At 53.1% G+C, this 26911-nt stretch overlaps 10 protein-coding genes across 10 annotated transcripts; 4 read left to right on the top strand and 6 right to left on the bottom strand.

Moving 5' to 3' along the window:
* Nucleotides 1-291: 291 nt before the first annotated feature.
* Nucleotides 292-1067, top strand: LOC6523858 (mediator of RNA polymerase II transcription subunit 22). Its single transcript, XM_002099695.3, has 3 exons — nt 292-505; nt 577-678; nt 736-1067. Exons 1-3 carry the CDS (start codon nt 394-396, stop codon nt 951-953), a joined length of 432 nt encoding a protein of 143 aa, XP_002099731.1. The 5' UTR covers nt 292-393; the 3' UTR covers nt 954-1067.
* LOC6523857 (nucleosome assembly protein 1-like 1) lies at nt 1007-2244 on the bottom strand. The gene has a single exon (XM_015189869.3). It carries the CDS (start codon nt 2161-2163, stop codon nt 1060-1062), a length of 1104 nt encoding a protein of 367 aa, XP_015045355.1. The 5' UTR covers nt 2164-2244; the 3' UTR covers nt 1007-1059.
* Nucleotides 2245-2925: 681 nt separating this feature from the next.
* On the bottom strand, nt 2926-4463 carry LOC6523859. Its single transcript, XM_002099696.4, has one exon. It carries the CDS (start codon nt 4377-4379, stop codon nt 3033-3035), a length of 1347 nt encoding a protein of 448 aa, XP_002099732.2. The 5' UTR covers nt 4380-4463; the 3' UTR covers nt 2926-3032.
* Nucleotides 4464-5099: 636 nt separating this feature from the next.
* Nucleotides 5100-11375, top strand: LOC6523861 (mucin-5AC). Its single transcript, XM_002099698.4, has 4 exons — nt 5100-5242; nt 5341-6392; nt 6469-6609; nt 9940-11375. Exons 2-4 carry the CDS (start codon nt 5451-5453, stop codon nt 10009-10011), a joined length of 1155 nt encoding a protein of 384 aa, XP_002099734.3. The 5' UTR covers nt 5100-5242; nt 5341-5450; the 3' UTR covers nt 10012-11375.
* Nucleotides 7417-9827, top strand: LOC26536131 (translocating chain-associated membrane protein 1). Its single transcript, XM_039370552.2, has 2 exons — nt 7417-7680; nt 8323-9827. Exon 2 carries the CDS (start codon nt 8358-8360, stop codon nt 9462-9464), a length of 1107 nt encoding a protein of 368 aa, XP_039226486.1. The 5' UTR covers nt 7417-7680; nt 8323-8357; the 3' UTR covers nt 9465-9827.
* Nucleotides 11298-12875, bottom strand: LOC6523862 (GPN-loop GTPase 1). The gene is made up of 3 exons (XM_002099699.4): nt 12173-12875; nt 11750-12103; nt 11298-11690 (listed from the first exon to the last, which is right to left on the bottom strand). Exons 1-3 carry the CDS (start codon nt 12752-12754, stop codon nt 11484-11486), a joined length of 1143 nt encoding a protein of 380 aa, XP_002099735.1. The 5' UTR covers nt 12755-12875; the 3' UTR covers nt 11298-11483.
* A 315-nt stretch (nt 12876-13190) lies between these two features.
* On the top strand, nt 13191-15080 carry LOC6523863 (crossover junction endonuclease MUS81). The gene has a single exon (XM_002099700.4). It carries the CDS (start codon nt 13303-13305, stop codon nt 14578-14580), a length of 1278 nt encoding a protein of 425 aa, XP_002099736.1. The 5' UTR covers nt 13191-13302; the 3' UTR covers nt 14581-15080.
* Nucleotides 14577-17952, bottom strand: LOC6523864 (RUN domain-containing protein 1). Its single transcript, XM_002099701.3, has 3 exons — nt 16537-17952; nt 15389-16183; nt 14577-14902 (listed from the first exon to the last, which is right to left on the bottom strand). The coding sequence occupies exons 1-3, from the start codon at nt 17703-17705 to the stop codon at nt 14713-14715; spliced, it is 2154 nt and encodes a 717-aa protein (XP_002099737.3). The 5' UTR covers nt 17706-17952; the 3' UTR covers nt 14577-14712.
* Nucleotides 17953-18931: 979 nt separating this feature from the next.
* Nucleotides 18932-19795, bottom strand: LOC6523865 (3-oxoacyl-[acyl-carrier-protein] reductase FabG). The gene has a single exon (XM_002099702.4). The coding sequence runs from the start codon at nt 19767-19769 to the stop codon at nt 19014-19016; it is 756 nt and encodes a 251-aa protein (XP_002099738.1). The 5' UTR covers nt 19770-19795; the 3' UTR covers nt 18932-19013.
* A 1549-nt stretch (nt 19796-21344) lies between these two features.
* Nucleotides 21345-24237, bottom strand: LOC6523866 (synaptic vesicle glycoprotein 2B). Its single transcript, XM_002099703.3, has 8 exons — nt 23744-24237; nt 23502-23680; nt 22922-23103; nt 22632-22867; nt 22287-22579; nt 22072-22231; nt 21883-22010; nt 21345-21817 (listed from the first exon to the last, which is right to left on the bottom strand). The coding sequence occupies exons 1-8, from the start codon at nt 24196-24198 to the stop codon at nt 21762-21764; spliced, it is 1689 nt and encodes a 562-aa protein (XP_002099739.1). The 5' UTR covers nt 24199-24237; the 3' UTR covers nt 21345-21761.
* Between the last annotated feature and the right edge of the window lie 2674 nt (nt 24238-26911).

The following is a 26911-nucleotide window of genomic DNA, read 5'->3' on the forward strand; positions in this document are numbered from 1 at the left end:
CAGGTTCTTGTAGCACTGGCCGCCGACGAGATATCCTCCAGAATTTTCCGCGGCATTGGGAGTACATTTTGGTAATATGCTTTGAAGTCGCCATCAAACGTATTACACATAGGCACAAACACAAGCATTACGATTTTTAACCATCCACTTAACAAAAAAAAAAAAGCACCTTTACACGTTCAAAGCCGCGCCAAAACTGAAACTGAACTTTTAGTGACGCCACCAGTTGGCGCGTGGTATTTTTTAGCTATATGAGCAACAGCCAAAGTGCGAAAAGAACGGATGGTATTTATGGGCGAAAGTTCAATGGTCACACTAATCAAAACAAAAACATTGAAAAGCGATATTCGTTTTTTATAGATTATTAAACTAAATTAAGGTAGAATTAGGACCATGGCCAGCGGATCCAGGACAACCATTTTGCCGCAGTCGAAGGAGGCGCTCTTGAAGTCCTACAATGCGCGCCTAAAAGACGACGTGCGCAGCATGCTGGAGAACTTCGAAGGTAAATGCAGCAAGTGGACCACCGGCAATAAATAATAATACCATTATAATCCATATCCCGATCTCCTCCAGAAATCCTCAAGCTGGCGCGCCGCGAGAGCCACAGCCAGATCTCGAAGACCACGCAGTGCGAACAGGACGCCCTGGAAATGCAGGTCCGTGCGGCCAACATGGGTGAGCAAATCCACACCCAGCATTTGAGTCGTAACCTCCATGCATCCCGCTTTGTAGTTCGGGCTGGCGAGTCCCTGATGAAGCTGGTGGCCGACCTCAAGCAGTACCTCATCCTCAACGACTTCCACTCGGTCAACGAGGCCATCACGAACAACTCGCAGCTGTTTAGGAACACGCAAAGCGAGTGCGACAAGAAGCTAATGAAGCTGAGGGACGAAATGGCCATGGACCTGTACGACCTGGAGGAGGAGTACTACACCAGCATTTTTAAGTAGCGCTAAGGCTCGTCTTACGTTTTCATGAATTGATTTTGGCCAAACTGTACAACTTAGTAACGAATCACTTGTAATTTTTGTTTAGTAAACCGCAAATCCTTTTGCATCACAAAATCTGCTCCTGTTCTGCCTCCGCCTCCGAGGACAAGGAGCGACTGTCCGGAGTGGCGGCGCTCAGGCTGTCCACCAGGTCGCCCGTGTAGAAGAGCACCGCCTTCGGCACGATTTGGGTGCGCAGCAGGAAGCCCACTTCGAAGTCATTGCCCAGGATCAGCTTGGTCGTTTCATCCGCGAGGGACAAGTCCAACGCCTGCGGCGGAGCAAAGAAGCGGAAGAAGGACTCTCGCGGCATGACCTTGGTGACGCGGCGAGCTCTGTTCCTTCGCCTGCTCTCCACCGTTTGGAGCGTGAGGTTGGACCCATCGCGCCAGTGAATGTGGCAGCCTTCGCAGCGAACTATTTCGGGGCCCTCGAACAGAAAGGGATACTCCGGGTCCGCCGAGTGCTGCAGGAAGTAGCGCTTGGTGAGCAGCAGCGAGGAGTCGTGCAGGAAGCTGTTGGGCCGAAACTGAAAGATGACCGTGTAGCTGTCCTGGTCGTAGGCCAGGCGCACGTCCGTTAGGCACTCCAGCAGCGGCTCATCGTGATCCTGGACCAGCTCCGAGAGCAGCGGCACGTTCTGGAAGACGGTCAGCCAGAAGCGTGGAACTCCGACGGTGGTCGGCGAGACCGGAGCCAACTTCTGCCTCAACTGGCGCAGCTCCTCGTTGTTTCCAAAGTCCAAGTACAGCGCATCCTGCGGGTCCTCGGGCCAGGACTTCTCCGTTTGGACTGGTGGCTCCACCGCACCCTCCAAAATATCCCTCCTTGCATCGAAGAGCGCGCAGCTCTGGCCGTAGAAACGTCGCTCCAGCTCGTAAACCTCGCGGAAGAACTGCTCCGAAATGCGCACCTGCTGCAGCTGGTTGTGCCTCAGCGCCCGTATGCGGTTCTGCACGGGCTCCGCCAGTTGGCCGATCATGTGCCGCAGAAAGGCCTTCCGGCTGCGGGCAGGAAGGTCCGCCGGACTCAAAGCCGGCTCCACGGACTCTGCGGACTCCGGGGCATAGGTGTCCAGGGAGCGCAGCGACTCGCTGATGCCGTCCGCCTTTGAGTCCGGGTGGCCTTCCGCCTGGTTAACCTCCTCCGCGCTGTCAGCCATCGGCATCATTGTGCAACTCGGAAATTTGGGAATCTATATTACAGCTCTACAACCTGACACTTTGCGTGGAAGCTACTATGAACCTGACTTCCAAGGAAAGCTGCTTCCGGGAACACATAGTTGATGACTCCTTGGATTTGCCGAAAGCAATCGCCATTCAGATTCCAATGGGTGTGTAATCTAACTGCGACAGCCACTTGAGAGCTACCTGAATAATTAATGAAGTCGAATTCTGAAAACAATGCATGATATGCCGAATTGGCGAATTCCGGGTAAATCGGTGGCCAGTATCTGGCGGCGGCTGCCTTATCGGAGGACCTGCCCTTGTCACAGATATGGGCATGGATAGCATACTTATCGGCCCACCGCGAGTTGACATTGCGGCAGGTCGGAACTGAGCGGCAGCAAATACGCCGATCCCGCAAAGGGTTTATTGATCTGAATTGAATACCTGTGTGGAAGCTATCTGCCACTTCGTTCGGCGCTTATCTGCGACACCTGGGCACTTGGTGGCTGGTCTTGGGTTTTATTGGCCTGGCGGAGCGATAAGTTGGGCCCGTTGTCTTCCAGCTGCCATAAAAGCCATTATTTATTGGGAGGAAAACCGGAGCAGCTGACCAATCTTATCCGCCATGAAGTCTGCCGCATGCTAATTTATAGGCGACTAATCCCCATTCCTTGCGGGGGTCCAACTCCACCGCCAATCTTCCTTATCGCCCCGCGATCCACTAGATTGCAGCTGCACCCGATGGCCGCCAGTTGATTTGGATCTACTGATGGAATTGGCCAGGCACTTCACATGCTTTATTGTATTATGTACATGCTATCTTAAACCGAAAACAAAAATGACAAAGCTGAATCCGCTGAATGATCCTCTGCTAGAAGATGAAGTCCCCGTCGGCCCCCGCCTCCTCCTCCAGCAGCGACAGGCTCCTCTCGAAGCGCTTGATGTCCTGGTACCAGCTGGGATCCCCGGCGGCTACGTCCTCTGGCCTGCCGCCCTTGTGGCGATACAGGAACTCGGCGTGGCCCTGGCCGGAGACGCCGTTGACCGTGCAGGCCACGAACTGGTTGAACACCTTCGACTCCCAGTCGCCGCCCACGTAGCGCAGGGCGGAGGCCTCCACCTGGATCTGCACGAGGTACTCGCGCTCCTCGGTGCGCACGATGAAGTTCTGGTGCTGCGGCGGCGTGCCCTTCTCCCCGTAGGAGTACAGCTCGAAGTTGCTCCCGGTGAGTGGCTGATAGCGGCCCGAGGGGCTGCAGACGTAGCCCACCTTCAGGGAGGAGAGGAAGAAGGAGGGCTGGCTGAGGCTGCCCACCACCATGCTGCTGCCGTCGTCCAGGAAGAGGGCGAAGTACACGTACCGGTTGATGGAGCTCAGGCAGCGCTCCGTGCCGAAGCTGTGGTCCCGGAAGCCCACCATCTTGAGGGGCACTTCCCCCCTTCCCGCGAGGGTGACTCTGCCCGCCAGTTCGCCGTTCTGCTCGTAGTGGGTGCGCTGCTCCACGATGTGGTTGACGCTGCGCAGCAGGCTGTAGAACTTCTCGTCCCACGCCTCCCTGGCGATGGAGTCGGCTATCAGGGCGCTGCTCAGATCCCGGTTGAAGTCGAAGTGCTCGGCGGAGGAGCTCTCGAAGCGCAGGTCCAGGTCCACGGCCATGTCCCTCACCTCCGGCCCCTGAGTCTTCAGCGCGCCGCAGTACTTGATGCGCCACACCCGCATAGATGCCTCCTGGTAGACGTGGAAGCCGCCGCCCCGGAACTCGCTGCTCTCCGCTCCATCTGCGGTGGTGAAGTACACCATGTCGGGCAGATTGGGCGAACTAAGCAGCCCGCTCTCGGGCAGCCACAGGTACAGTGCCGCCTTCAGGACGCCGCGTCGCCTCCGCTCCAGGGTAACCATCAGTTTGTGGCCCTCCTTGTTGGCCGCCATGAAGCTGACCACGTCGTAGCTCTTGGGATCGTTGCCGAGCTGCTGCGCTCTGTCCACCTTGGCCAGGTGCTCCGCGGAGCCGAGCAGCTCCTCGTTGCGGCGATAGATGCGGTAGCGCAGGCGCCGCAGCACCAGCAAGGCGATCCGGAACTTGACGCGGTAGAAGATGCCCTTCAGCGGGTACTTGTCGAAGATCAGTGGCGGCTTCAGGCCCAACAGCTTGAGCGCCACGCCCGCCAGGGCCACCAAAATGCCCAGGATCAGACCGAGCACTGCGAGGAGTATCATGTTTGTAGCTCGAGGTGTTGAGGGATCCCCGCAAGAAACGCTGCGTTAACCGACCCGCTTGGCCAATTGGACGCGACTGCGAGGCCACTGCAGAATGTGTGGGGAAATGGGTCTCGGTGGCCGCTTATCGCCACCCGATAAGCCGCAGTTAAACCCACTTGCAGCCCCACCTCCTTGGACGGGGCTTATCGCATGGGAATGGGAATGGGAATGGGAATTAGAAGTGGAAGTGGAATCGAGGTGCATGACTAGCTCGTAAATCTGGATCTGTCTGTGGTCGCAATTTCTGATTGATCCATTAGCTGGATGCGTCATCCACCAGGAGCGGCCGATAGCCATCTCTCCAGATAGCCAGGTTGCAGGTTATCTTCTGGTGCAAAGTCTGCGCGAGTGGTGGCAAAGTTCCGTGGCGATTGGCCAAGATCCAAAACTCAGTGGATTGCCTGCTGCAGAAATGGAGACTCCTGGAGCCACGGGTAAGTCTAGCTCCTCTAACTGGAGTGATTTTCCGCCCAAGAGAGAGTTTTTCACAGCCACAGGATTTCCGTTAGAAAGCGATTCAAGCAGACTCAACTGCTCAACACTGGAAAATGTCCCCAAAGGACGCGAGTCAGGACTTTGCAACACTCGGCAATCGCGCCTGCGCCGGAAAACAACAAGCGCCTAATCAATAAAAACATAAAATTTAGTGCGCAAGGAGCATCAGCAGCAGCAGGAACAGGAACAGGAAGAGGACGAAAACAATATTCCCGAAGGACGCCAACGGAACGCACAGCACTTTCTGTTGAGCAGGAGCGCGTTGAGGAGCAGGACAATCGTGGACAGAGGATAGCCACCAGGTCCGCAGTATTTCTGTCGCAGAGGTGAGAGCTGGGAAAAAGTGTGCGAGGGGGTGGAAAGCGGAGGAAGTGGAGGCAGTGGAGGCAGTTGCAACTCGAATAACAAATCCTCATTGGACTAGGGCTCATCTGAGGAGCTGAGCAGCTAAACAGCGGAAGAAAGCTCCAGAAGAGCGAGGAGCAGCAGAGCGGAAGAATCTCAAGCGCAGACGAGGACGAAGAACTGGACAGGATGTACAAGACCATCAGGCACGGCGAGAACAGCCTGCAGTACACGATTCTGCCCCAGAACGACGACTTCCGCATCGAGGGCAAGCTCTCGGGCGCCGGACGATCGGCCTCCACCTCGGCATCCGCATCCGCATCCGCGTCCGGAAAGGCCAAGGGCCAGCGACGCCGCCGTTCCTTCTTCGCCTACTTGGGCTTGATCTTCGTGTGCACGGTGATCATTGGCGCCGTGCTCATACCCTTCCTGGTCTCCGCCGAGTGTCTGCCGAATCCCGCGGAGTGGTTCCTCAAGACCAAGGCGGCCCTGATCCACAGTCCACCTGCAGGCGGTGGCGAGGCGGCTGGCCCTTCCACACTGCCCACAGGATCGCCCTTGCTGCAGCAGAACGTGGGACGGAATGTGCAGATTGTGAACCGCAATGGCATTGAGCAGTTCGTCATCCGCGTGAACAAGACCACCAATCCGAGTGCTGGCACCACCAGTGGCCCCACCACCGTGGCCACCAGCTCCGGCTCCAGTTCCAGTAGCAGTAGCAGCACCTCCACAACAACGACGACGACGACAACCGCTCCAGCACCCACAACCACCAGCTCCTCCACCACCACCACGACAACCAGGGCGCCTCCGGTGACAACTCCGAGGTACCTGCCGCCGCCACCGCCGCCGCCGGCCACCACGATCACCACCCGCATCATCCAGGTGCCGCTACTCAAGTCCGCCGCCAAGAAGCCCATAATGCCGCCAGTTCTGGCCAAGGCCCAGGGGCCGCAGATCCTGCCCGGAGCCGGCCAAAACTCCAGGCTGCAGCCAGCGTCGGAATCGAAATCGGAATCGGAATTGGGATCGGGATTGGGATCGGGATCGGGGGACGGGCAGAAGAGCAACGCCGCCTGGATAAAGACGCACTGGGCCTACATCGATCCCTCGACGTACTTCCAATGGAGCGTAAGTAGCCACGCAACGGCATAGCCTGCTCGGTCGCCACCCCACTCCACTGCACTCCACTCCATTCCCATTGCAGGGCTACAAGGACGAGGATAGCGTGCTGCTGCCCGCTCTGCTGGGCTTCGCCCTCATCGGCGTGATTCTGATCATCACGGTCTGCCTGGTGGCACGCAACAAGCGCACCATCGTGTCCTCCGTCCGCAAGCGGAATCGCAACGTGAGTACCCTCTGTGCATTTCGCTTGACCACCGAACCGGAAGTGGGTGGCTGGGCGCTCGGCTTGTGGGCGTGGGGCGTGGGTGGCGGCGCGTCCTTGAGCCCGTTTGCAGCAGTTTGAATCACGAAGCGGGGCATTAAGTCTGCATAGCTAAGTATTCCAAGGGCTAATTGCCACTGGAATCGAGCTCCAAACTTAATCGACTGATTCAAACAGCGCGCTGTTAGTTTAGCATTGTTTATTTACTTAAAAGGTGCCGAGTGAAGTGTGAAAAGTGTGCAAATCCTGATTAGCTGTGTGCGAAAAGCGAAAACTCTAATTGGGCCGTAAAACTGCAGAGCAAACGGTTTGAATTGATTTGGCGCCAAAATCAACTCCTCTGCTGCAGCCCTGGTCGAGAGCAATGGCAGTGCGGGAAATCATCGCACAAACTAGTATCGCCAAGGCCACAAGGACAAAAAATACCAAAACCACCACAGCGCAGACGGTTGGGAGTGGGAGTGGGTGCGAGCGAGACGGCTGGCGCGCAGAGAGCTGCGTGGCACTTCTGCCAGGGCTGGGCAGCACTCAAATTGGAACCAGCGCACAAATCGAAATATAATAATGTGAAAAATGCAAGCTCAAATTCGGCTAACAAATCGGGTGAACAGTGTAAAGTGCCAGCAAAAAATAAAGTGAGATATACCACCGTAAACTGTGAGTTGTGAACTGCGAACCGTGCGCGATGTGGCATCCCTGGTGTAAACACACGCACACACCCACACACCCACACGCGCAGGCGGCACACAGGTGAGCACCAGCATCGCAGTCGGCAAAAGCAGCGGCGCAGCGACAGCTACAGCTACAGCGACAGCGACGGAGGCAGCGGCAGCGGCAGAGCGCCCATAGCAGATACTTCAGTTTGCGTCGATTGTGCCGATTGAGATTCAGATTCAGTTCCAGATCACAGCCCGAATCGGAGCCGCCAGTGTGTGCCAGCCGCAACGCAACGGAACGGAACGCCAGGCAACGTCTACGTCAGCAAAATCACGTTGCAAGTCACCAGTTGGCCGGAAGATTGGCGAAAATCCTGTAAGTAAAAGTGGCCAACGTGCAACAACAGTTTTGCCAGCGTGTCTCTTCGAGTCTCCCATGGTGTGTGTGTGTGTGCGTGTGTGAGCGAGTGGGAGCGCGCAGCTCCCGCACAGTGTCTCTGTGTGTGTGCGTGTGTGTGCGTCGGTGAGCAGTGCCAACAAGGCAAAATGTGTGTTTGTTGTTGGGGAGCATCTCGAGCACAGTAGCTACTCCTCGGAGCGCTTCTCCTCCAGGAGGCGTCCAAAGTGGGACAGCATCTGGGAGCTGTGCGCACAGGTTCCCTCCCATTCATAGAAGCACTCATAGAAAGTGGCCACAGTGCCAGAGGCACGGAGCATGCCATGCAAACATATCGCTATGTTATCAGTGGCTGGCTATGGCACTGCTATGGGCACTTGTGGCTGGCTGGCAGATTGCAGCCGGGATGCGGAGGAGCATCTCCTCAGCGCTACCCAGTGATGAGCTCGGTGCTGGGAACCAGTCCGCGTTTCATCTCTGCGATGAGCCCGAGTAATCAGCGAGCGAAGTCGAAAGGGCGACGTGTCACATATGCTACAGATGCTCCCCTGCAAGAGGCGCAGGATGTCCATTGATGGGCAGTCAGCAGAAGCTCAATAACCAACTCGTACACCATTTCAGAATCCCCTGGAGCAGAACCCAGAACCCACTGAGAAATGGCCATTAAACCGGGACTCGGTCGCAAGACCAGCAACAAGAACCCGCCGATCCTGAGCCACGAGTTTGTGATCCAGAACCACGCGGACATCATCTCCTGCGTGGCCATGGTCTTCGTGGTCGGCCTGATGAACGAATCGACGGCGGCGTTCGCCAGCGCGTTCATATCCCTGCACCACAACGTCAGCGGCGAGGATCCCAGCCGGGAGCAGCCATATGGCAAGGCGTACACCTACATCGCCGGCATCAAGGACTACTGTGCGATATTCTTCTACACGCTCACCTGCATCATCATGCACGCGATCATCCAGGAGTTCGTGCTGGACAAGATCAGCAAAAAGCTGCACTTGTCCAAGTTCAAGCTGGCCCGCTTCAACGAGTCCGGCCAACTGGTGGCCTTCTACCTGCTGTCCTTCGTGTGGGGCGCCCACGTCCTGCTGAAGGAGGGCTACCTCGGCCAGGTGGCCCAGCTGTGGGAGGGCTTCCCCGACCACCCGATGAGCTTCCTGCACAAGTTCTACTTCGTGGTGCAGCTGGCCTACTATCTGCACATGCTGCCGGAGCTCTACTTCCAGAAGATCAAGACCAAGGAGGAGCAGCAGCCCAAGATCGTGCACTCGATCAGCGGCTTCACCCTCATCGTCCTCGCCTACACGCTCAGCTTCCAGCGCCTGGCCCTCGTCCTGCTGACGCTGCACTACTTCAGCGAGCTGCTGTCGCACGTCTTCCAGCTGATCGGCGTCTTCGATCGCGAGGAGCGCCTGGCCAAGCTGCGCGTGGTGAACAACGCCGTCTTCTTCCTCATCCGCTTCGCCACGTCCGTAATCGGCGTGCTCACGCTGTACTACGGCATTGGGGGCGTGCGCTCCCTGCTGGCCCTGGGCGGCCTCATCGCCCTGCAGGGCTACCTGGTCTTCTCCTTCATCACGGAGCAGCTGCGCGCCAAGCGCGAGGCCAAGAAGGAGGCCAAGCGGGAGGCCAAGCTGGCGCTGCAGACCAAGAAGCCCGCCAAGGCGCCCAAGGACAAGGTGAAGCGCAAGAAGGAGAGCGACCTGCCCGAGGCGGACCAGACCTCGCCCAGTCCCATCAAGCAGAAGCTCAAGTGAGCTGCTCGAGCGACGAGGGGCCAGCAAGCACAGGACAACAAAATCTTCCGCACACTTCCAATTCAAAACGAATGAGAGAATGAGATAGAGAGAGAGCAGCACCATGGACAGGAGCCGGGGACACTGGACACTGGACACTGGACACTTGGCTCCCTGTTGATGTAATCTCGTTGGCTCAAAACTACCACTGCAACATTTCTGCTGCATTTACTTGCTCGACACACAAAAGAAACTATTTCTTAGCCTAAATGTTTTGTTTCATTTAAGTTTACGTCATTTTTAAAACAAATTTTTTTTATTTTTATACATACACAAAAAATGAAAAAAGAAACAAATACAACAAAAGAGAAAAGCAACAGCTCAGCTCATCCGTTTCTTTCTGGGGGCCTTTAAGTGATCCTTAAGCTGATCCGCGAGGTGATTCTCGAGGAGATCCGCAGCTGGAAACGCGCCTGAATAACTTTCTCTCTTGCAGGACATCGAGGAGCAGGGCGCCGAGGACAACGCCACGCTGCTGACCACCACCAACATGTCGGACGACGACTAATTGGAGCTCGTCCAGATGATTCCCCCTTCGCCCTCGGCTCCAGCTTTTGATTTCCGGCCTGCTTGATTCGAAGCGATTCCAAGTCGCTGGGCCAGCGCCCATCCGTTCAAGATTATCCGGACCTGCTAAGTTTGTAAGATTGTAAGATTGCTCCACACCAGCGCATCCAGTATGCTAATGCCGATTCCAAACCCAAGCCCCATCCTCCCTCCTATGTTTCCCCTCCCCTTCCGAGCGAGATCCCAGAACGAAGAAGACTGTTTCTGATACAATTACTTAGCTATCTCCGCTCCTCGCAGCTTTCCAATGCTCCTTCTTCGCCCCCAAAACTGTGTGTGTGTGTGTGCTCGAGAGAGAGTGTGTGTGTGAGTGTGAGAGAGCTTGGTCTCGACCCCCAGATACCCCGTACTTATAAATATGCATGAGCTAGCTTGACAACGTGAGGTGGCAACTGGGCAACTGGGCAACTGGGCAACTGGGCTCCTCCATGCAGGGCTCTCGATCTCATCCAAAGTACTTTCCAAACCAAGCGAGCTTTTTAAACATAACTGTTGGCCCACTTTGCACCTGGCAGTCCACCTAGTGGCGCTCCTGCTGCTCCGAAAGGAAGGGGGGAGCACAGTGGCTACCAATCAGAGGAGCCCGCGGAAGTCGCACTCAAATCAAATGAAACGTCCAGAAGTAAGAATATTTTTCGCAAGCAGCGTTTGCCGGACGTTGTCCACACCTTATTTTGCAGCACAGGCTGGCGGGGATTGGGATGCGAGTCCGCTTTGCAGCCCGCAATTCAGATGGGGCAGTGATGCAGTGAATCAGTGAATCAGTGAGGCAGCAAGACAGCAAGGCAGAGAGAAATATTAGTGGGGGACTACTGTTCGTCTATATAAACTGTGTATAACTGTGAGCATTGACAAGTATTTGAGATGATCTGTATTTTTGTAAGCGTAATATTTAAAGCGACAGCCAACAAACCGGGACAACCACAATCCAGAGAAGCAACTATAAAGCGCAAGATATCGCTCGTAGGATATCAGCACCCAACACACGCGACACACGCGACACACACGACACGATTTATTTGACAATTTGCTCAACGCATGTACACACGTAATATACATACAGCATGGATGTAAATATATATATATCTGCATATATATATACGAAAATAAGTAACGCAAAGTATGAGGCTTGCATTTACATTTACGGGATATATCCTCCATATGTATATGTTATCACTAATTTGCAAAGCTAAACTAAGTCCATATATACAAAACAAATATCGGAAGTGGAAGTGACGAACACACACTATATTGAATGTTTTTGCTTGTTAAAGTAAATAATAAAGATGAAAACTCGAAATCCCAGCTTCATCATAGCCCTCCATCCAAGGGCCGCCATCGTAACTACGCTATAACTACATTTATGGAAATCCTCCAGTTCCAGCTAGTTCACTTAGTGATCACTCTACGGCTCTACGGCTGCGACTGTTCCTGCTGCAGCTTGTCCCGCTTGCTCTGCTGGGCGGTCAGGTGGTTCTGCACGAAGCTGTGGAAGTTTTGGTCTTCCGCGGTGCCCTTTGCGTCCTCCTCCATGTCCTCCTCCTCCTCATTTTCCGCTGCCTGGGGCACCAGACCTGGTGCCATTAGAAACACGCTGTTCCCGGAGTTCGGCGGTGGGTCCTAAAATAGGTAAGGCCCTGTAGTACCAGTAGGTGGACAAATGGCTCAAGAACTCATACCTGAAGCCCCAATCCCAGGGGAACGGCAACGCCGTCCTCTTCTACGTGATCCACTGGCTTTGGGCCCGCCGCATTCTGCGCCAGTCGCTCCTGGAGCTTCTTCTCGTACACTGGCTTGTAGTCCCGCTCGTACTCGGCCACGCAGTCGAGGATCTTCGTCAGGAGCTGGGCATAGCCCACGCCTGTCTTGGCCGAAACGCCGCAAGTGCTTAGATTCTCGTAGAAGGTGTCCAGGGTGAGCGACATGGTGCGCGTGAGGTTGCTCACGAAGCTCTGCTCCTCCTCCTGAGCCTCCTGGAAGGCCTCGAAGTCCGTCATCCAGTCCAGCACAAAGCTGCAGTCCTGCAGGTCGATCTGATGCGGAAGCGGGAAAAGTTAGCCATGATTCTGGATATCTGTTAAATCTGTTTGGCAAGAGTTTACCTTGTTCAGCGCCACGAGGAAGGGCAACCGGGTCTTGTACAGAATGGAGCAGGCGTAGAGCATGTTGGACATGAAGGTGGTGGGACACACACTGCGCTGCACATCCATTACATAGACCACAATGGTGGGGAACATGGTCGCCAGTCCCTCGGTGATAATGCTCCCGGAAGCCGACCAGGTGAACACCTCGATCTGCCCGGGCGTGTCGATCACACACCACTTGTGGCCGCGCTCGCCGGCGCGACGCACTAGCTCCGCAAACTGGGCCATTTTGGTGGTGAACATATTGAGCGCGGTCACAATGCCGCCGTTGGGACCCAGTTGGTACTGCTTCATCACCTCCCGGTAGTTGACCGTGTCCCGGATGTCCACGTGGGCCGCATACGGCACCTCCCTGCACGCCGGATCCAGGTTGACCACGTACGGATTGAACTTCTCCTGGGCGTGCTGGATGAGACTCCGGGTGAACGTGGTCTTGCCGCTGCCGGCCATTCCCAGTACAATTATGCACACGGGCGCCTGCCGGATTCCCTCGCTCAGCGTCAGGGCCTCCAGCTTGATGCTCTCCACTCCGTCGCCCATTTCGCTCTCGTCTTTATTGCGAACGACAAACGCCAAACGCAAAACTCAAAACACAGCCACAAATCAAAACAGAAACAGGAGGCGCAAAACAAACGTGCTGTGTCAGTGTGACCGTCTCTTGGAAAGAGTACTCCTTGTGCCGCCAAAGTTTGCTTGAGATACTAACAAGTGTAAGCTGTTAGAATTGATATTTGAACACCGCTTTACTGCTGAAGCTTGTCGTCTCTTGCTCCGTAAGCTACGCCACACACTTCTTGGTCGCATAAGCTCTTTGGGGAATTGCAAATATCCAGTACGCCGCATTTTTGTATGCGTGCGCCCGCAATTTTTCATTTGAAAGTTGAAACTTCTCCCTCGGAAAATACCGAAATGTGTAAAAATGTGTTATCGATATATGCAAGTTTAGCTGTACCGTTTGTAAAAGTGCCACCACCAGGGCCAGCGTTGCCAGAGTTAAGAACCGGCAATGGACGCGCGGTTATTTATTGTGAAATTCGTGATTTGTTTCGTGAATTGGCATTGTGTTATTAAGTTAAAGTTGTGAAGTCATGGAAACCCGACTGGAAGTGCTCTTGCGGGAGCCGAATCCGTTGTTTACTCGGTGGCTGGAACGCTGGCTGCGGGAAGCGGAGCGCCGCGATCAAAAGTCGCAGTTCAGGCTTCGCCAGGCGCTGGAGTCCCTAAAAAGCTACCCACTGCCATTGTCCAGCGGACGAGACTGCTCTATTCTGCGTGGCTTTGGGGGCACGCTCTGCCAGCTAATCGACGAGGAGCTTCGCCATCACAAAAGTCTCCAGTTGGTGCCCCAGCAGGCCGTGGTTCAGGAGCGCTACGAGCAACAGGTCCAGGCGGTCATACGCAAGGTGCAGGAGAAGCAGCTGGAACAGCAGAAACGCCAGAAAAGCGACAGGCCCAGGAAGCCAACTAAAAAGGATTTGGCGGAACTGGCAGCCCTTGAGGAGCGGGAGCGCGTAGTGGAAATGCAACCAGGACGGTTCGAGTTGCTCCTCTTGGTGGATACCCAGGAAACCAGTGGCAAAAACAAAAGAGTTTTGGACCAGACAAGGAGCTACTTGGAGTCGTTGGGAGCCCGTCATGAAGTGCGTCGCCTCACAATCGGCGATTTCCTTTGGGTGGCCCAGGATCAGGAGGGCAATGAACTGGTTTTACCCTACATTGTGGAGCGCAAGAGGATGGATGACCTGGCATCGAGTATTCGGGACGGTCGCTTCCACGAACAAAAGCACCGGCTGCATCACTGTGGCCTGCAACACATCATCTACCTGGTCGAGGACTATGGCGATAATGAGCAACTGGGCCTGCCACTGGATTCCTTGCAGCAGGCCCTGACCAATGCCAAAGTACAAACTGGTGTCCGGGTGGTGCGCACAGCGAATCATTTCCGTTCCATGAGCTATTTGGCCGGAATGAGTCGGTCCCTGGGTCAGATATTCGCCGGCAAAAAGCTGCACAGCGTGGATCGCGGAACCCTCGACAAAGCCACCTGCCTGCTCACAAATTCCGACCTGGGGCTGCTTAAGTTTCGAGCCCTCTACGAGGATTCCGCCAAGAATGCGCAGCTCACAGTGCGCGAGGTTTTCGTGCAACAGTTGCTACAGCTGCATTCCCTGTCCCTCGAACGAGCCATGGCGATAGTGGAACGATATCCCACTCCACGTTGCCTGCTGGACGCCTACGCGGAGTGTGCAGACCAGAAGCAGGCCAGGCTACTCCTCTCCGGCATCCCATGTGGACCCCTGGAACGTCCACTGGGCGATAAGATCAGCCAGTGCCTACACGAATTCTACAGCACGCACTTTCGTTAGGATTAGCAATTGATTTAATGGGACATATCTAAGGTTATATACACGAGTTTATACATAAGTGAGAGAGAGAATACGTTGGACATTGAATAGTGTGATCTAGTCTACGCCAAAAAATGTACAAGTCAGCCGCCTTTAGATGTTGCGGAAGTGCCGGATGGCCAGGTCCACCGGCAGGTCGAAGTCGAATCGAGAAAGAGCATCGATGGAGCGCAGCGAGTCCCGGAATCCCGTGCGGGCCACGTAGCTGTCTGGCGAGTAGTACGTGTCCACCAGTTCATGGCAGCTGAGGATCAAGTTCAGCCACTCCACCAGCAAGTGGGAGCTGTTGAAGGAAGAGAGAAGTCGTTTAAATGGAAGAAGTAAGATAAAAGCCAAAGTAAAGATCCGCGTCCTTGTTAGCCTTATTCATACGAGGTTCAAGTCAATACAAACCTTAACTAATTAAGACTACAAAGTCAAAAGCTACCTGCACCTAATAAACTATGTTTATATTTCATTTACATGTTAAAGTAACTACTCGATTAAGCAATTAGCTCATTGATAAGTTTCAGAATCAATATTACCACGAATTGCTAAAGAGTAAGATCATTTTGATTTCGGATACGTGTAATTCTAAAGAGTTTGCTTTGTTGAAGACTCCCTTTTACTGGGAAAGAAACTATCAAATGTGTTTCGGAGATGTATAAGGCTAATGCCTAAAACTATGCACTTGTTAGCCATACGGTATTGCAAAGTTTTGCGGCTTGTAAATCGCTCTTAACTAACATTCCTTCGATTTCCCAGGGTTTAGCTCTTGCAAATAACTCACTTGAGTCCGGCACAGACGAAGGCCTTGAAGTGGGCGTTGTTGCTCCGTTTGTAAGGACGATGCATGGTTAGAATCATCCCGACGGCGCTGAGCAAACTTTGCTTGGCGGTCACAGCCTGCGCGTCCACGATGTCCAGCTGGAAGCTCTGCGACAACTTTCTGGCTGGCGTGTTGTTGTACTCCTCGCCGTGCTTCAGCCTGTAGTAGGCCAGTACTAGTTCCCAGGCGTGCATGGCCCTGCCCAAGCCGAGGAACTGCGAATCTCCTCCGGCTGCGGGCGGGATCACCGGAGGTCCGGGATGCAGGCACCTCATGAAGGGCACCATCAAACTGGAGGCAGCCGATTCCGCTGGGATGCGAAGTCCATGCTGTATAAGCTGCTGCAACGTGCGGGCAAAGTTCTTCCGCACCACCGTGGTCAGTTCCCTGCCAATTGTGGCAATGGAGTCACCGCGTGTGTGCGTCGTCCGCCGGCTCTTGCTCTCCTTTTCCCACTCAAAGTTGGAGTAGCTTATGTCCTCGTCGGAGTCGGAGGATATGGCGCCGCCAGAGGCATATGGAGCCAGTTCGTGACCAGTTGGCACTGCCCGCCGGCAACGAGGTGGCAGGGTCAGTGCTCCGTTTTGGGAGTTGATAACCGGATTACCAGTGTCGGAGGAAGAGGTTGACTCCGCCTGTTGTTGCTGTTGGCGCAAAGCCCTCTTGATGTTGGCCAACTTCTCGCGATCGCAGCTCAAAGTGGCGGCCAGTGCGGCTACTTCCTGGATGTCCACCTCAAGTTGTGCCCGCAGATCCCTAAATCGGGTGAAAGATCAAGTAAGGTTGGATTTCTTTACTTTGGTGGTGGTGTTTGCAATCTCTAAACTGGAAATGTTAAGTTTATGCTGAGGATATGTGTTCATCTCCGTATAACTACTTTCGGGGAACGAAACATTTAGGTAATGACTTTTTTAAAGGCCATTTCTCTCTAAGCCTAAAAGTATTCCTAACATTACACAAAAACTTTTCCTTTGCACTAGGAAGCAAAACCATTGGTTAAGTTCTTAAATTCGTTATGATATCTCGTCTGTGGTATATATAAAATTATTGAGACGTGCTTCCAAAAGCATATGAATGGGATGATTGTATGATGAGCGTATAGATCTTACCCCCAGTGGTTGCCCTTGTGCGTCTTCTTCAGCGAGTTCTGCTGGAACTCGTCGTGACTTCGTGGCTTCACCAGATGCGTGCTGGCGAACATTTGCATGAGGACCGAAGCCTTGTCCAGCAGGCCATGTGCCTTGCTGTGCAAGCTCTCGCCGGAAGAGTGGGAACCCAATCCAGAGGAGTGCTGGGCAGAAGCCATCGTGGCGGGAGCGTTTGGGGCAACGTGAGTTGCCTGGGAACTCCTTGCAGTCTGCTTCGCCGCATAGCTGTTGTATGCTCCGGATAGAAGCTTCAATCGATCGCCGACGGATCCCTCGACGGCGTCGCACTGGAGGAATGCAATGAAGCGCTCCAAGTCAGTTATCTGCGTCTTCAGTTGGGCCACCAGCTGCTCCTTCATCTTCAGAGGGCCCACAAACTCGCCGATGGCATTGTCGACCTGGTGGCGCAGTTGTTCCGTGCTGAGAGCCGGCAGTTCATGCTGCTCCACCTGCAGATTGAGCTTGGAGCGCAGCTCGTCCAGGATGAACTTTTGCTTCTCGAGCAATACGTGCTGCGGCAGGATGCCGGGCTCTCCAGCCTCGTAGGCTATTTGTTCCAGCTCAGTCAGCTGGGACTTCAGTTGTTCGATGAGCTGGCTATCGGGACCATGCTCCTTTTCGCCCTCGATAACGGGCTTGTCGGATTGGGATTCCTGGGACTGGACTGCCTCTGGAATTCCTTGGAAGGCGAAGTCCTCGAGGTCGCGCAGAAGTTGATCCCGCTCCTCCGCTGGCGCCTCAACAATTTGGCGAACTCGTAGTTGGACGTGAGCAAAGTGGGAGGTCAAAGCCAGCAGGGAACTGGTTAGAAGCTCCTGCTCCTCCTCGATGCTTCGCAGACGAGCCAGTTCGCTCCCAGTGCTTCCACGTCGCGTCTCTGACTTTTCCAGTCCCTGTTCTAGTTCGCAATCCACGCCAGAACTGGCGCTATTCGCGTCATCGTAGTTGGCTCCCAACGGCGACCAGCGCTCGCTAAGCAGCTCCTGCTGCTCCTGCTCGACCTCGACTTCCTCCACTTCCTCGACTTCCTCCTCCTCGTCCTCGACACGAACAGCTCCAGCTGGCAGCTGGCCTTTGGTCGTCGGGGAAGGGTCCTTGGAGTCCTGGGCCTCCTCCATTTTCATTTCCATATGGAAATGCTGCAGGGAATCGCCTTGCCCTGCGTCGTTGGTTTCCTCTGTTTTTGTGTTCCCAATGCCTGCCCAATGAGAAAAATCAATCGGTGGCTTGTTCCGCTTTCTGTGCCAGCTGGCCCAGCTCCCTTGCTCTCTCCTGCTCTTTCGCTGGCTTTCGCTTCCGAGAAGCTTGTGTGCCAGGGGGATGTGTGGATAATAGAACGATGAGCGCGCGGCCACGGCTTCTGACGCACTGGCACTTTCTCCGAAAGTCGTCAACATTGAGGCCTTTTCTCAGTGCGATTTACTCGCCGTTTTGGGGATGAAAGTGTAGCTTTAAGCTATGGCTAACGATTTCCGTTGGGTTAGGACCTTTGCTAACTGGAAAAGCATTGCAGTTCACTCGGCCTTTCAACCACAAAGCCACATTCTACGTGGTACAAGTTTCTACAGGATTGAAGCTCCATGAAGGAAGCTCCTATCGAGTTTTCATTCCGTCTTGTCAAATGCGTGAGTCTTTTCTAAAAGCCACCAAGGGATCCTGCGATGTATTCAGCTTCTGAAACCTGTGTCCTTAAGTTCTTAAGCTTTTCAGTTAGCTTTCTTCGGCTGAGCTTCCTTAGGGAGCTTCTCACCTCAATATGCCCCTTGATAATTGTCCCAAAGTGTTCCCAACTTCCCGAGCTGTTAACCCTTTTGAGGGGCGGGGACCCATGAATCAATGTCCATTATGACCTACATTACCAGCATATAAAGCGCTGACCGCAGCGGGGAACACGCGGTTACCCCCTGCCTGCTGCAAATAAACAGTGGAATCCGCAGTTATCTTTGAGTGCTTCGTGATAAGAAGCTGGCGGAGATTAAACCGCAGCAATCGGTTCTGCGGTCTGCGTCTCCTGACGCTGACGCTGACGCTGACGCTGACAAGGCACCTTATCAACTACCGGCTGATGATGGGCCTGATAAGTCTGTTGAGTGTCTGACACAGCAACCATGGCGGTCGTTTTGGGGTCACCCCCGCAAACAAGTTGATAGTTGACGGCGGACTTCAAAAATGTTCATTTACTGCGATACACGGAAACGGTGTCTTGTCGTTATACTTGTATTCCAAACGAAACGTAAGCTGTGGTGGCTTGTTAATCATCTACCGTTTGTGAAGTGTAGAGGTATTCATTTCTGTGTCCGGCTTAATTCTGCTTTGCCAACTTTTCCCATTTCGATGTGGCAAAAAACGTCTTTGGTTCAGTGTGGTTACTACTTATTTATTGAAAAAAAAAACAGGAGGATGGGTAGAAATAATGGAGAAGACGCAATCGCGCACGCTTAACGAGGCGTCAGATTGTTCTTGCCACCGTCGATGGGCAGGAGGGCACCGGTGGTGAAACTGGCCTTGGAGCTGGCCAAAAAGGCAACTGCCTCGGCCACCTCGGTGACGTCGCCCACGCGGCCCATGGGATGCGAGTTGATGGCCCGCTGGAGCACGCCGTTGTACTCCTCGTCGACGATGCCGATGTTGCGATGGATGTTGGTCACCACGAAGCCGGGATTCACCGAGTTCACGCGCACACCCTGCGACGCCGTCTCGAGGGCCACAATCTTGGTGAACTGATCGAGGGCAGCCTTGGAGACTCCGTAGCTCAGCGCTCCGGCGAAGGGACGAATGCCGGCGCAGCTGCTCACGTTGACCACGGCGCCCTTGGTCTTCAGGAGGTGGGGCAGCACCGCCTTGGTCAGCAGAATAACGCCGCGCAGATTGGTATTCAGCACCGCGTCGAACTCCTCGATGTCCAGATCGATGAGGCCGCCCTTGCCCAGAATGCCGGCATTGTTGACCAGCACATCGATGCGTCCGAACTTGGCCAACGTCTGCTGGACAATCGCGTCAGCGTCCTTGGTCACATCGGCCACCACGATTTCCGCCTGCGTGCCCTTGAGGTTCTTCTTCGTGGCCTCCAGATTGGCCACATTGCGGCCCACCAGCGCCAAAGTGGCGCCTTCGCGGGCCAGCACTTGGGCAATTGCGGCACCGATTCCGCTGCTAGCTCCCGTCACGATCACCACCTTGTTGCTGAGACTCATCTTGGAACACTGGAGCCGGCGTTGGCCGGCGCTGGAATTTATGGGCGTGCTGTGCTCTCTTCTGCCTGCGATAAGATTAGTCAGCTGCACTTCACAAAAAGTTATCTGCGATGGTCCGGGAAAAGAAGGGGCAAACACACTTTGCCCACCGAAAAATGTGGTCTTAATTTATGGCACAATTCGCTTGTTTGCGTACCACTATTCTTTAAATCGCTGAAAAAAGAAGTGGAGGATTTTTGGCTTTGTTTTCGACTTGCAGAGCAGGTGACATGACAGTTCTGAATTGCCTATCATCTATAATCAAAAGCTGTTATAAGGGCCAGGTGGTGGTGAAATTGATTTTACCTTCTATCTGACCCTTGGAGTCCCCTTAGAAGCTACCACTATTTTCTCGCAGTGCGCGCGTGACGTGAATCGCTCTCGGGAAAAACAACCTGTAGAGGTTCACCTTGGGTCTGTGGGTCTGCGAGGGTCTTTATCGATGCTCTAGCATCGCATTAGCAGCCGCGATGCCTCCACTCCACTCGACTTGACTCGACTCGACTCGGGTTTTAAAAGTCAGAGCCGAAAAGTTTTTAATTAAAACTTTCTGTGGGTCTTGTCTGATTTCGAGCATTAGCGAAATCAAGGCATAGGCATATCGGGGCAGCCCAGAAGACGGGCCTCCAACTTCGAGTTGAGCGCCTCCGTTGTCAGATAATTAGCATTTCCATTTGGCTTGAGTGCGCACTCGTATATCAACGCCTCCGCGCGCAGATAAGACGCCAGGGGTCTCCAGCTGGAGGACATTGGGGGCGATGGAGGGCGATTATGGTACAGTGGCGGCCCAGTAGCTCAAACCGCCCAGCAAACCAGTAGCAATTGGCCGCGATGAATGGGCGTTGGAATGTGAAGATAGGAGCGACCCGCCTCGCTCACTTCATTTATTTCGAATTAAAGACGTGTCAGCCGAGGACCTCGTTTCGCTGAAGAAGTCGCACTGTATTTGCGCACGATTCGGCCCAAAAGGTCTGTGCTTTTGATGGTGTATTCGGCACTAATCGTTTTCCTGGCTAAGCGATTCGCTCTGGCTCGGCAATTACTCAAAATCTATGACTGAGTGGATTAATTAATTAAAATAGCGGAGCAATGTTGGCAGGGCGCAGAAATGCATCATCATTTTATTTCTCAAATCTTGTTTCCACGTCCATTATTTGCGTTAAAGTGCCAAGTTCTTTGAGTGCTAAGTGCTGAGATAGGAATGTGCGATGGAAACGATTTGTTTTGTGATTGTAATGATTTTAATTAATAACAATGTATGGGCTTGCATGCCAACGGAGGCTTCATCGCCTCCGAGGAAGTGAGAATACTCCGCACTTTCGAGTCCTTGGACGAAACTCAATTTGGCTGACAACTTCTGGCTGGAGTTGTACTGGCCAACGTGGCAAGTCCCGACTGCCAATTCCTCCGATTCCCATCTGCATGGCTTGCTTGACTTCTTGGGCAGTCACTTTCACGCCAGTGCAGGACATCGGATAGGAACGGAAAAGAGAAGTCCTCGTCCCAGCTCAAGGATGCATTGATAAGTGACAGCGGTTTATGGAAATCGATGGAGAGGAATTCGTGTAATTGACAAGTGAAACGAAATTGCATACAAATTGCTTAAACCTAGGGACTTGCAATCTAAAATAAATTAACTTTTAATTAAACCAAAGGCGAAGCGCAAGGCAAGGCAAACAGGAAAAAAACAAATACAAAAAAAAAAAAAAAATAGGGAAATGGAAATAGAAAATAGCTGGAAACGAAAGTCAACTTAAAAACCCTTGCAGATTGCATTGATTTAATGGAGTTGAGAACTAGGGTTTCTGTTGCCGTAAATATTGTAGCTCTCGCAAGAGGCAAACAGCGTGGAGGCAACGAACTAAGCTAGGAAATAAGTTAAATACACTATGTACAGCGGTGGAACGGAGCCGAGTTCGAGTCCCCGGCGGAGACGGTCCAGTCCGAAGGAGCTCACTTGAGAGCGGCCTTGTTCTTCAGGGGCAGGAATGTCGCCATAATGCACCCAGCTGAGCAATGAGGAACGCGGATTAGAACACATTTGGCTTCAGTCCGGCTTCTTCACTCAACTTACCCAGCATGAACAAACTGATCATGAGGAAGGGTGGCACGCAGCCCAGTCCCATCAGAGCCGGGAAGAATATGTTGCCCAGCAGAGAACCCAGACGGCCGAACATCATTTCCAGCGAGACGATCATCGTCCTGAAGGGATTAGAAACCAGTTAATCGTGACACCACCTTGTCGAATTGGCCAAAAGCCCACCTGAGCGACGTGGGAAAGAGGTTGACTGAGGCGCTGATCACCGAAGTGGCCGATATGCTGCCCATGGTCACGAAGAGCGAAGCCAGTGCGACTGTGGACACTGACGAGCTGGACCAGTACATCCCAATGGAGCAGCAGGCCGCTATGAAGAGTCCACTGGCTGGAATTTCGGAATACATATAATACCACTTTTGATGGATTGATAGGGTACTCACTCATTATGCGCTTGACGCCAACTAAATTTACCAGGAACCCAGCCAGCATGTATGCCACGAGACCAGCAGCGGCCACAATCAGATTGTTGGTGTAGGTGGAGGGTGTTATGTTCACGTGGCACTCGACCATGGGATCATTCCGGGTAACTGCCTCGAGTTGGCTTTGGGTGCGATTGACGCTGTACTCCAGGATGTTGCAGATGCTCGTCGATTGCGATTGGCCGCTCATCAAGTTCTCGTACTCGTTGATGGACGCAAATAGTTGTGGCAGCCACAGTCGCATGGTGTTTTGCCTAAGAACAAGCATCTCTTAAAATGGATCTTCGTTGCACTTAGGAGACTTACCCCAAGAGCACGCAAAAGTTCAGGAGGTAAACCCACAGGGAGAGACTTAGGTAAGGTTTGGTGAAAAGGGGACGGAGCTGGGTGAAACCCGAGCGCAGAGAACTCTTCTTGGAGTCCTGACTCTCCGGATCCTGAACGACGTCGCACTCAGTCGGAGGCTTTTCCTCCGTCGGAGGAGTTTCCTTCTTGGCGTGCTTCTTCACCGGAACGATTACTTCGTTGGCCAGCACCTTGATCTGTTTGAAAATACATTTATTGGTGGTCAAATATTTGATAGTAAGTAAACATACTGGGAACGAGTCCTTGGGTTTTCTCGAGTTCAGGTGATACATGAACTTGAAGGCAGCCAGGGCCTCCTGGTTGCGCCCCTTGGACATGAGGAACTTGGGACTCTCCGGGAAGAAAAAGAAGAGCACAAAGCTCAGCAGACTGGGCAGTGCGGTGATGGCAACGAAGAACTGCCAGGTGGTCACTGAAACGGTTCCATGTTCAATTCCATTAGAAAGTTTATTTCTTCTATACACTAAAAGGTTAATTATAGCTGCGCTGTACATCTAATCGTTTTATTTTCCCCTAAGTGCACTTGCTGCTGTAATCAGGGGCTTCTTGTTATCATCTTACTACACTACTGCTCTACGACTATTTGCACTCAATGAAAGCTGCTGAGCTATATATGTATATGGGTAGCGTTAGTGGGCGCGTGGAGTTTATATATCGATTCGCAGATTTTTCCCATGGGGATGGGGCCTCCGGTATTATCTACTGTTCTACGGATGCTTATCCGGTTATCTGCTAGCTTCTTATCAGCTAACACTGATAACAACACCGATAACAACACTGGCAAATACGTAACACGCCCTCGGAACTTACGTGAAAAATTCCAGATACGGACGTTCCACGTCTCAGGCAGAATCAGCATGGCCAAACCCGGTAGCGTGAGCGTCGCAATGGAGAACATGATGCCCACCATCATCATGATGCGCTGTCGGTGCTTCCGCCCGTGGAGTTCCGTCAGATAGGTCATAAGAACGGCGAAGGGGCCACTCATGCTGCATTGATTACAGAGCTGCTGGAGGAGGTTCGATTCCAACCGCGAAGAGCTAGTTACTCACCAGAAGCCACCAAGGTACTTGAAAATAATCAACTGGATCCTGTTCTGGCTGAGGGCTCCTCCCAGCACGCAAATCGTGTCGGCGGCGTAGCCCACAATCAGGAGATTCTTTCTGCCCTTGGTGTCGGCCAGGTAGCCCCACATCACCGCCGAGCTGATCATGCCCGCGTAGGTGATGGCGTTCAGAATGCCCTTGTCCAGCAGACTCAGCTTGAGATCGCACTCGGCGCTGGGCAGTATGTAGGACATCGTGGAGGTCTCGTAGACGGTGCCCATGGCTGCTGGAACGGCGGCCACCAGAAGGAGGATGTTGAACATCCCAAAGCCAGCGGCATCGATGGCTGTCTCGAAATCAGCTGCTGCCGCTGCTGCTGCCTCTTTCTGGGGAGGATCTTTCTGGTGCTCCACACCCTTGGGAGGAGGCGTGGGATCGACGGATTCTCGGGGCTCACTCATCGTGCGAGTTGTTTGGGTCGCCTCTGCTGACTGAAGCTGGGGCGTTGGGCGGGTACGTTATATCTTCCCGACGGCGCTGGGGCCTCAAATCATCTTTGTTTGCCTATAGTCGAGGGAAAACAAGCGATGCTTATGCCAATTGCGCTAATCTAGCGACTAAGGATCACCCTACTCGGGATGCTGCCAGAGTCATCATCAGTGTTGTGGTGGATCCTCTAAGCGTGCGCCGAGCTGGTGTGTCAGCTCCACGTTTGTTTAACTAAATCATTTTCCTGGCGGTGACCCCGCGAACTCACCCTTTAATCCATTAACCTCCCCCTCCCTCCAGCTTCGGACAGGCATGAAAACAATTAAACGCCTCCCTGTTTACTCGGCGGTTTATGGGCCCCCATCATCCGCATCATCAGCGGTATCTTGCCCCTCGACGTACGATGTATGTGATCACTCTGGCTGCGACTGTCCATGTGAATGGGGGGCTTTATTGCCGCCGTGATTCGGTTTACTGATTTTTCGATTCCCTGTACGGGATGCTTGGCGCAGGGTATGCCATTTTGTTGGTTATTTTGTTCTTGGAATTAGCTAGCCAATTGTTCTGTTCAAGCAGCGAATGATAGAGGTCAGAGTGCCAACTAGGGACCAAAATGGGACGACTTGGCCAAATGTGTCTTACTAATATTTGTACTTCTGTGCTTTGTTCGATAAGTTTTTAATGGTATTTCGCAGTCGCCATTGGCAGGTGGCTTCTTCGCACCTGCTCTGATTACGGCTCCTATGACGACACGGCAGCGCCTCGCTGATTTACGTGGGCTCCCCGTTGCCATTTCCATTTTCATTTTGCAGTTGCCAGTTGCCAGTTGCCGGCTTGGCAACCGTTGCGTCGTCATCGAGCTAAACTAATTGCGATGATTACGGGTTATGAGTTGGTTTCCCTGAAAACTTTTCGGGATTACGATTACTCATGTAGGGGCTTAGAGCTGCGGTCTGGTCTTGGTTTGGCGTGTGCTGCGATTTGTTTTCACAGAATCTGAAACTGCCCGGCCCGCACAGTGGGGGCCTCATGTGGCATAGATCAGGATTTGATATTAATTAAGCGGCTGCAGGCGGAGGAGTGCAGCGGTGGAACAAGCAATATAGAGCAGATTACTCCCCGGCGGGGGATTAGGGCGCAACTTACAGGATTTGGCATCCCATGGTATCGGTTTAGTGCCGAGCAAGGTTTTGCTTTCTTGGAGGCAATGAAGGGAATGAACAAAAGGTTTGGGTCGTGAGAATTAAGGGCTGATGGGTTAGATAGTCGCAACAAATTCAGACACTCGACCAAAATGTAATCAAATTTATAAGAGAGTCCAATGTTTCATTCTCAGTAGTGACGAAAGAGTTTGAGCCATTTCGCCCATCGTTTGAACCTGAAACCCCATTTCTTGATGTGTGTGTGGAACAGTGCTTTGTTCTGGTGCGTCCTCACTTTTATTAAGAATGGTACATTCCCAGGCCAGGGAGCGTTTGTAGAATCCAGATTATCGTGCACTTGCACAACATGATTCATTCATGGGGCTCAGTACATTTTAATTAAGATAAACAAGAATTTGCCATGCCAGAGCTGTGTTTAAAGTCCCAAAAGAAACCCTTTCCCTTGCCTTTCCCATTAACCGCATCGCCTGCTCCTGAGCACTTTCCCCACTTCAGCAATTCCGCCCACTGTGCTCCACTGTGCTCCACCGAGGGCCATGACCATGCCCAGTGGCCATAAAAGACATGACGAAATCCGCCAAGACTGAAATTTTTCCACGCTACAATTTGTTTAATTTCATCAGCTCCAGCTACGGATTCGCGGGCACTGCGGGGTATTGCGGGGTATGGCGGGGCATGGGGGGCTACGCAAATTTCTTTGCGCTATTATCTAAGTCAAACAGAAGCTGGCGAAGCGAGCGCCAAAACTTTTTCACCTCCGACGATCGGGGCACAGTGCCAAGGGTGCCAAGGGTGCCAAGGGTGCCAAGGGTGTGGGTGTGGGACATGCACCGGGAAAATCAGCTCCAAGAAGTTTTCCATTTCAAGTAACCCGGCTACCTTGTGCACTTTTCCGGCAGCACTTGCTCAAAAACCTAATACCCTATCCTATATTGAAGTGAAGTGCTTGAAGTGAAGTTGCTTTTCGGCAGGGGCCCGTCTGGTTTCTCTCTGTGTACTGCTGTAGTTAACGGCTTTGCATGTTGGACAGCGTCACAACTTGGCAACAAATTGGACTTTTGTTTGTGTTTGTTAAAAGGCTTAATTTGTTGTGCTTTCGGTCTGGCTGAGGAAACATTATGAGAGAGTGCGGAGGGCTCCTTTCAGTGGGTGGGTGGCTTTCTGGGGATTGATGGCTGCTGGCTGCTTGGTTGTGGGTGGTGGCTGGAGGTTGGAGGTTGGACGGCTAAAGTGCTTCACATAACTTGTCGCTATGTCCAAGGTGTGCGTGTGTGTTTGTGTGTGTGCTGAGGTGTGTCTGCCTAAATCAAGCTCAAACAATTTCAACTATTTGAATTGCCGAGCCATGGCAAGAGCATTAGAGTGCCGTTTACGCACACACACGGTCCCCAAATACACTGAGCGAAGTTTTGTTGTTTAATTGCTGAATGGCCAACTAAAGTTTACAAACAGTAAGGCGTACAAGTGAGCGCATAACCAAGGCTTGTCAAAGGAAGCTGATACGTTTAATGCTAAACCATAT

The sequence above is a fragment of the Drosophila yakuba genome, chromosome X (assembly GCF_016746365.2).
Source record: "Drosophila yakuba strain Tai18E2 chromosome X, Prin_Dyak_Tai18E2_2.1, whole genome shotgun sequence".
NCBI lineage: Eukaryota > Metazoa > Arthropoda > Insecta > Diptera > Drosophilidae > Drosophila > Drosophila yakuba.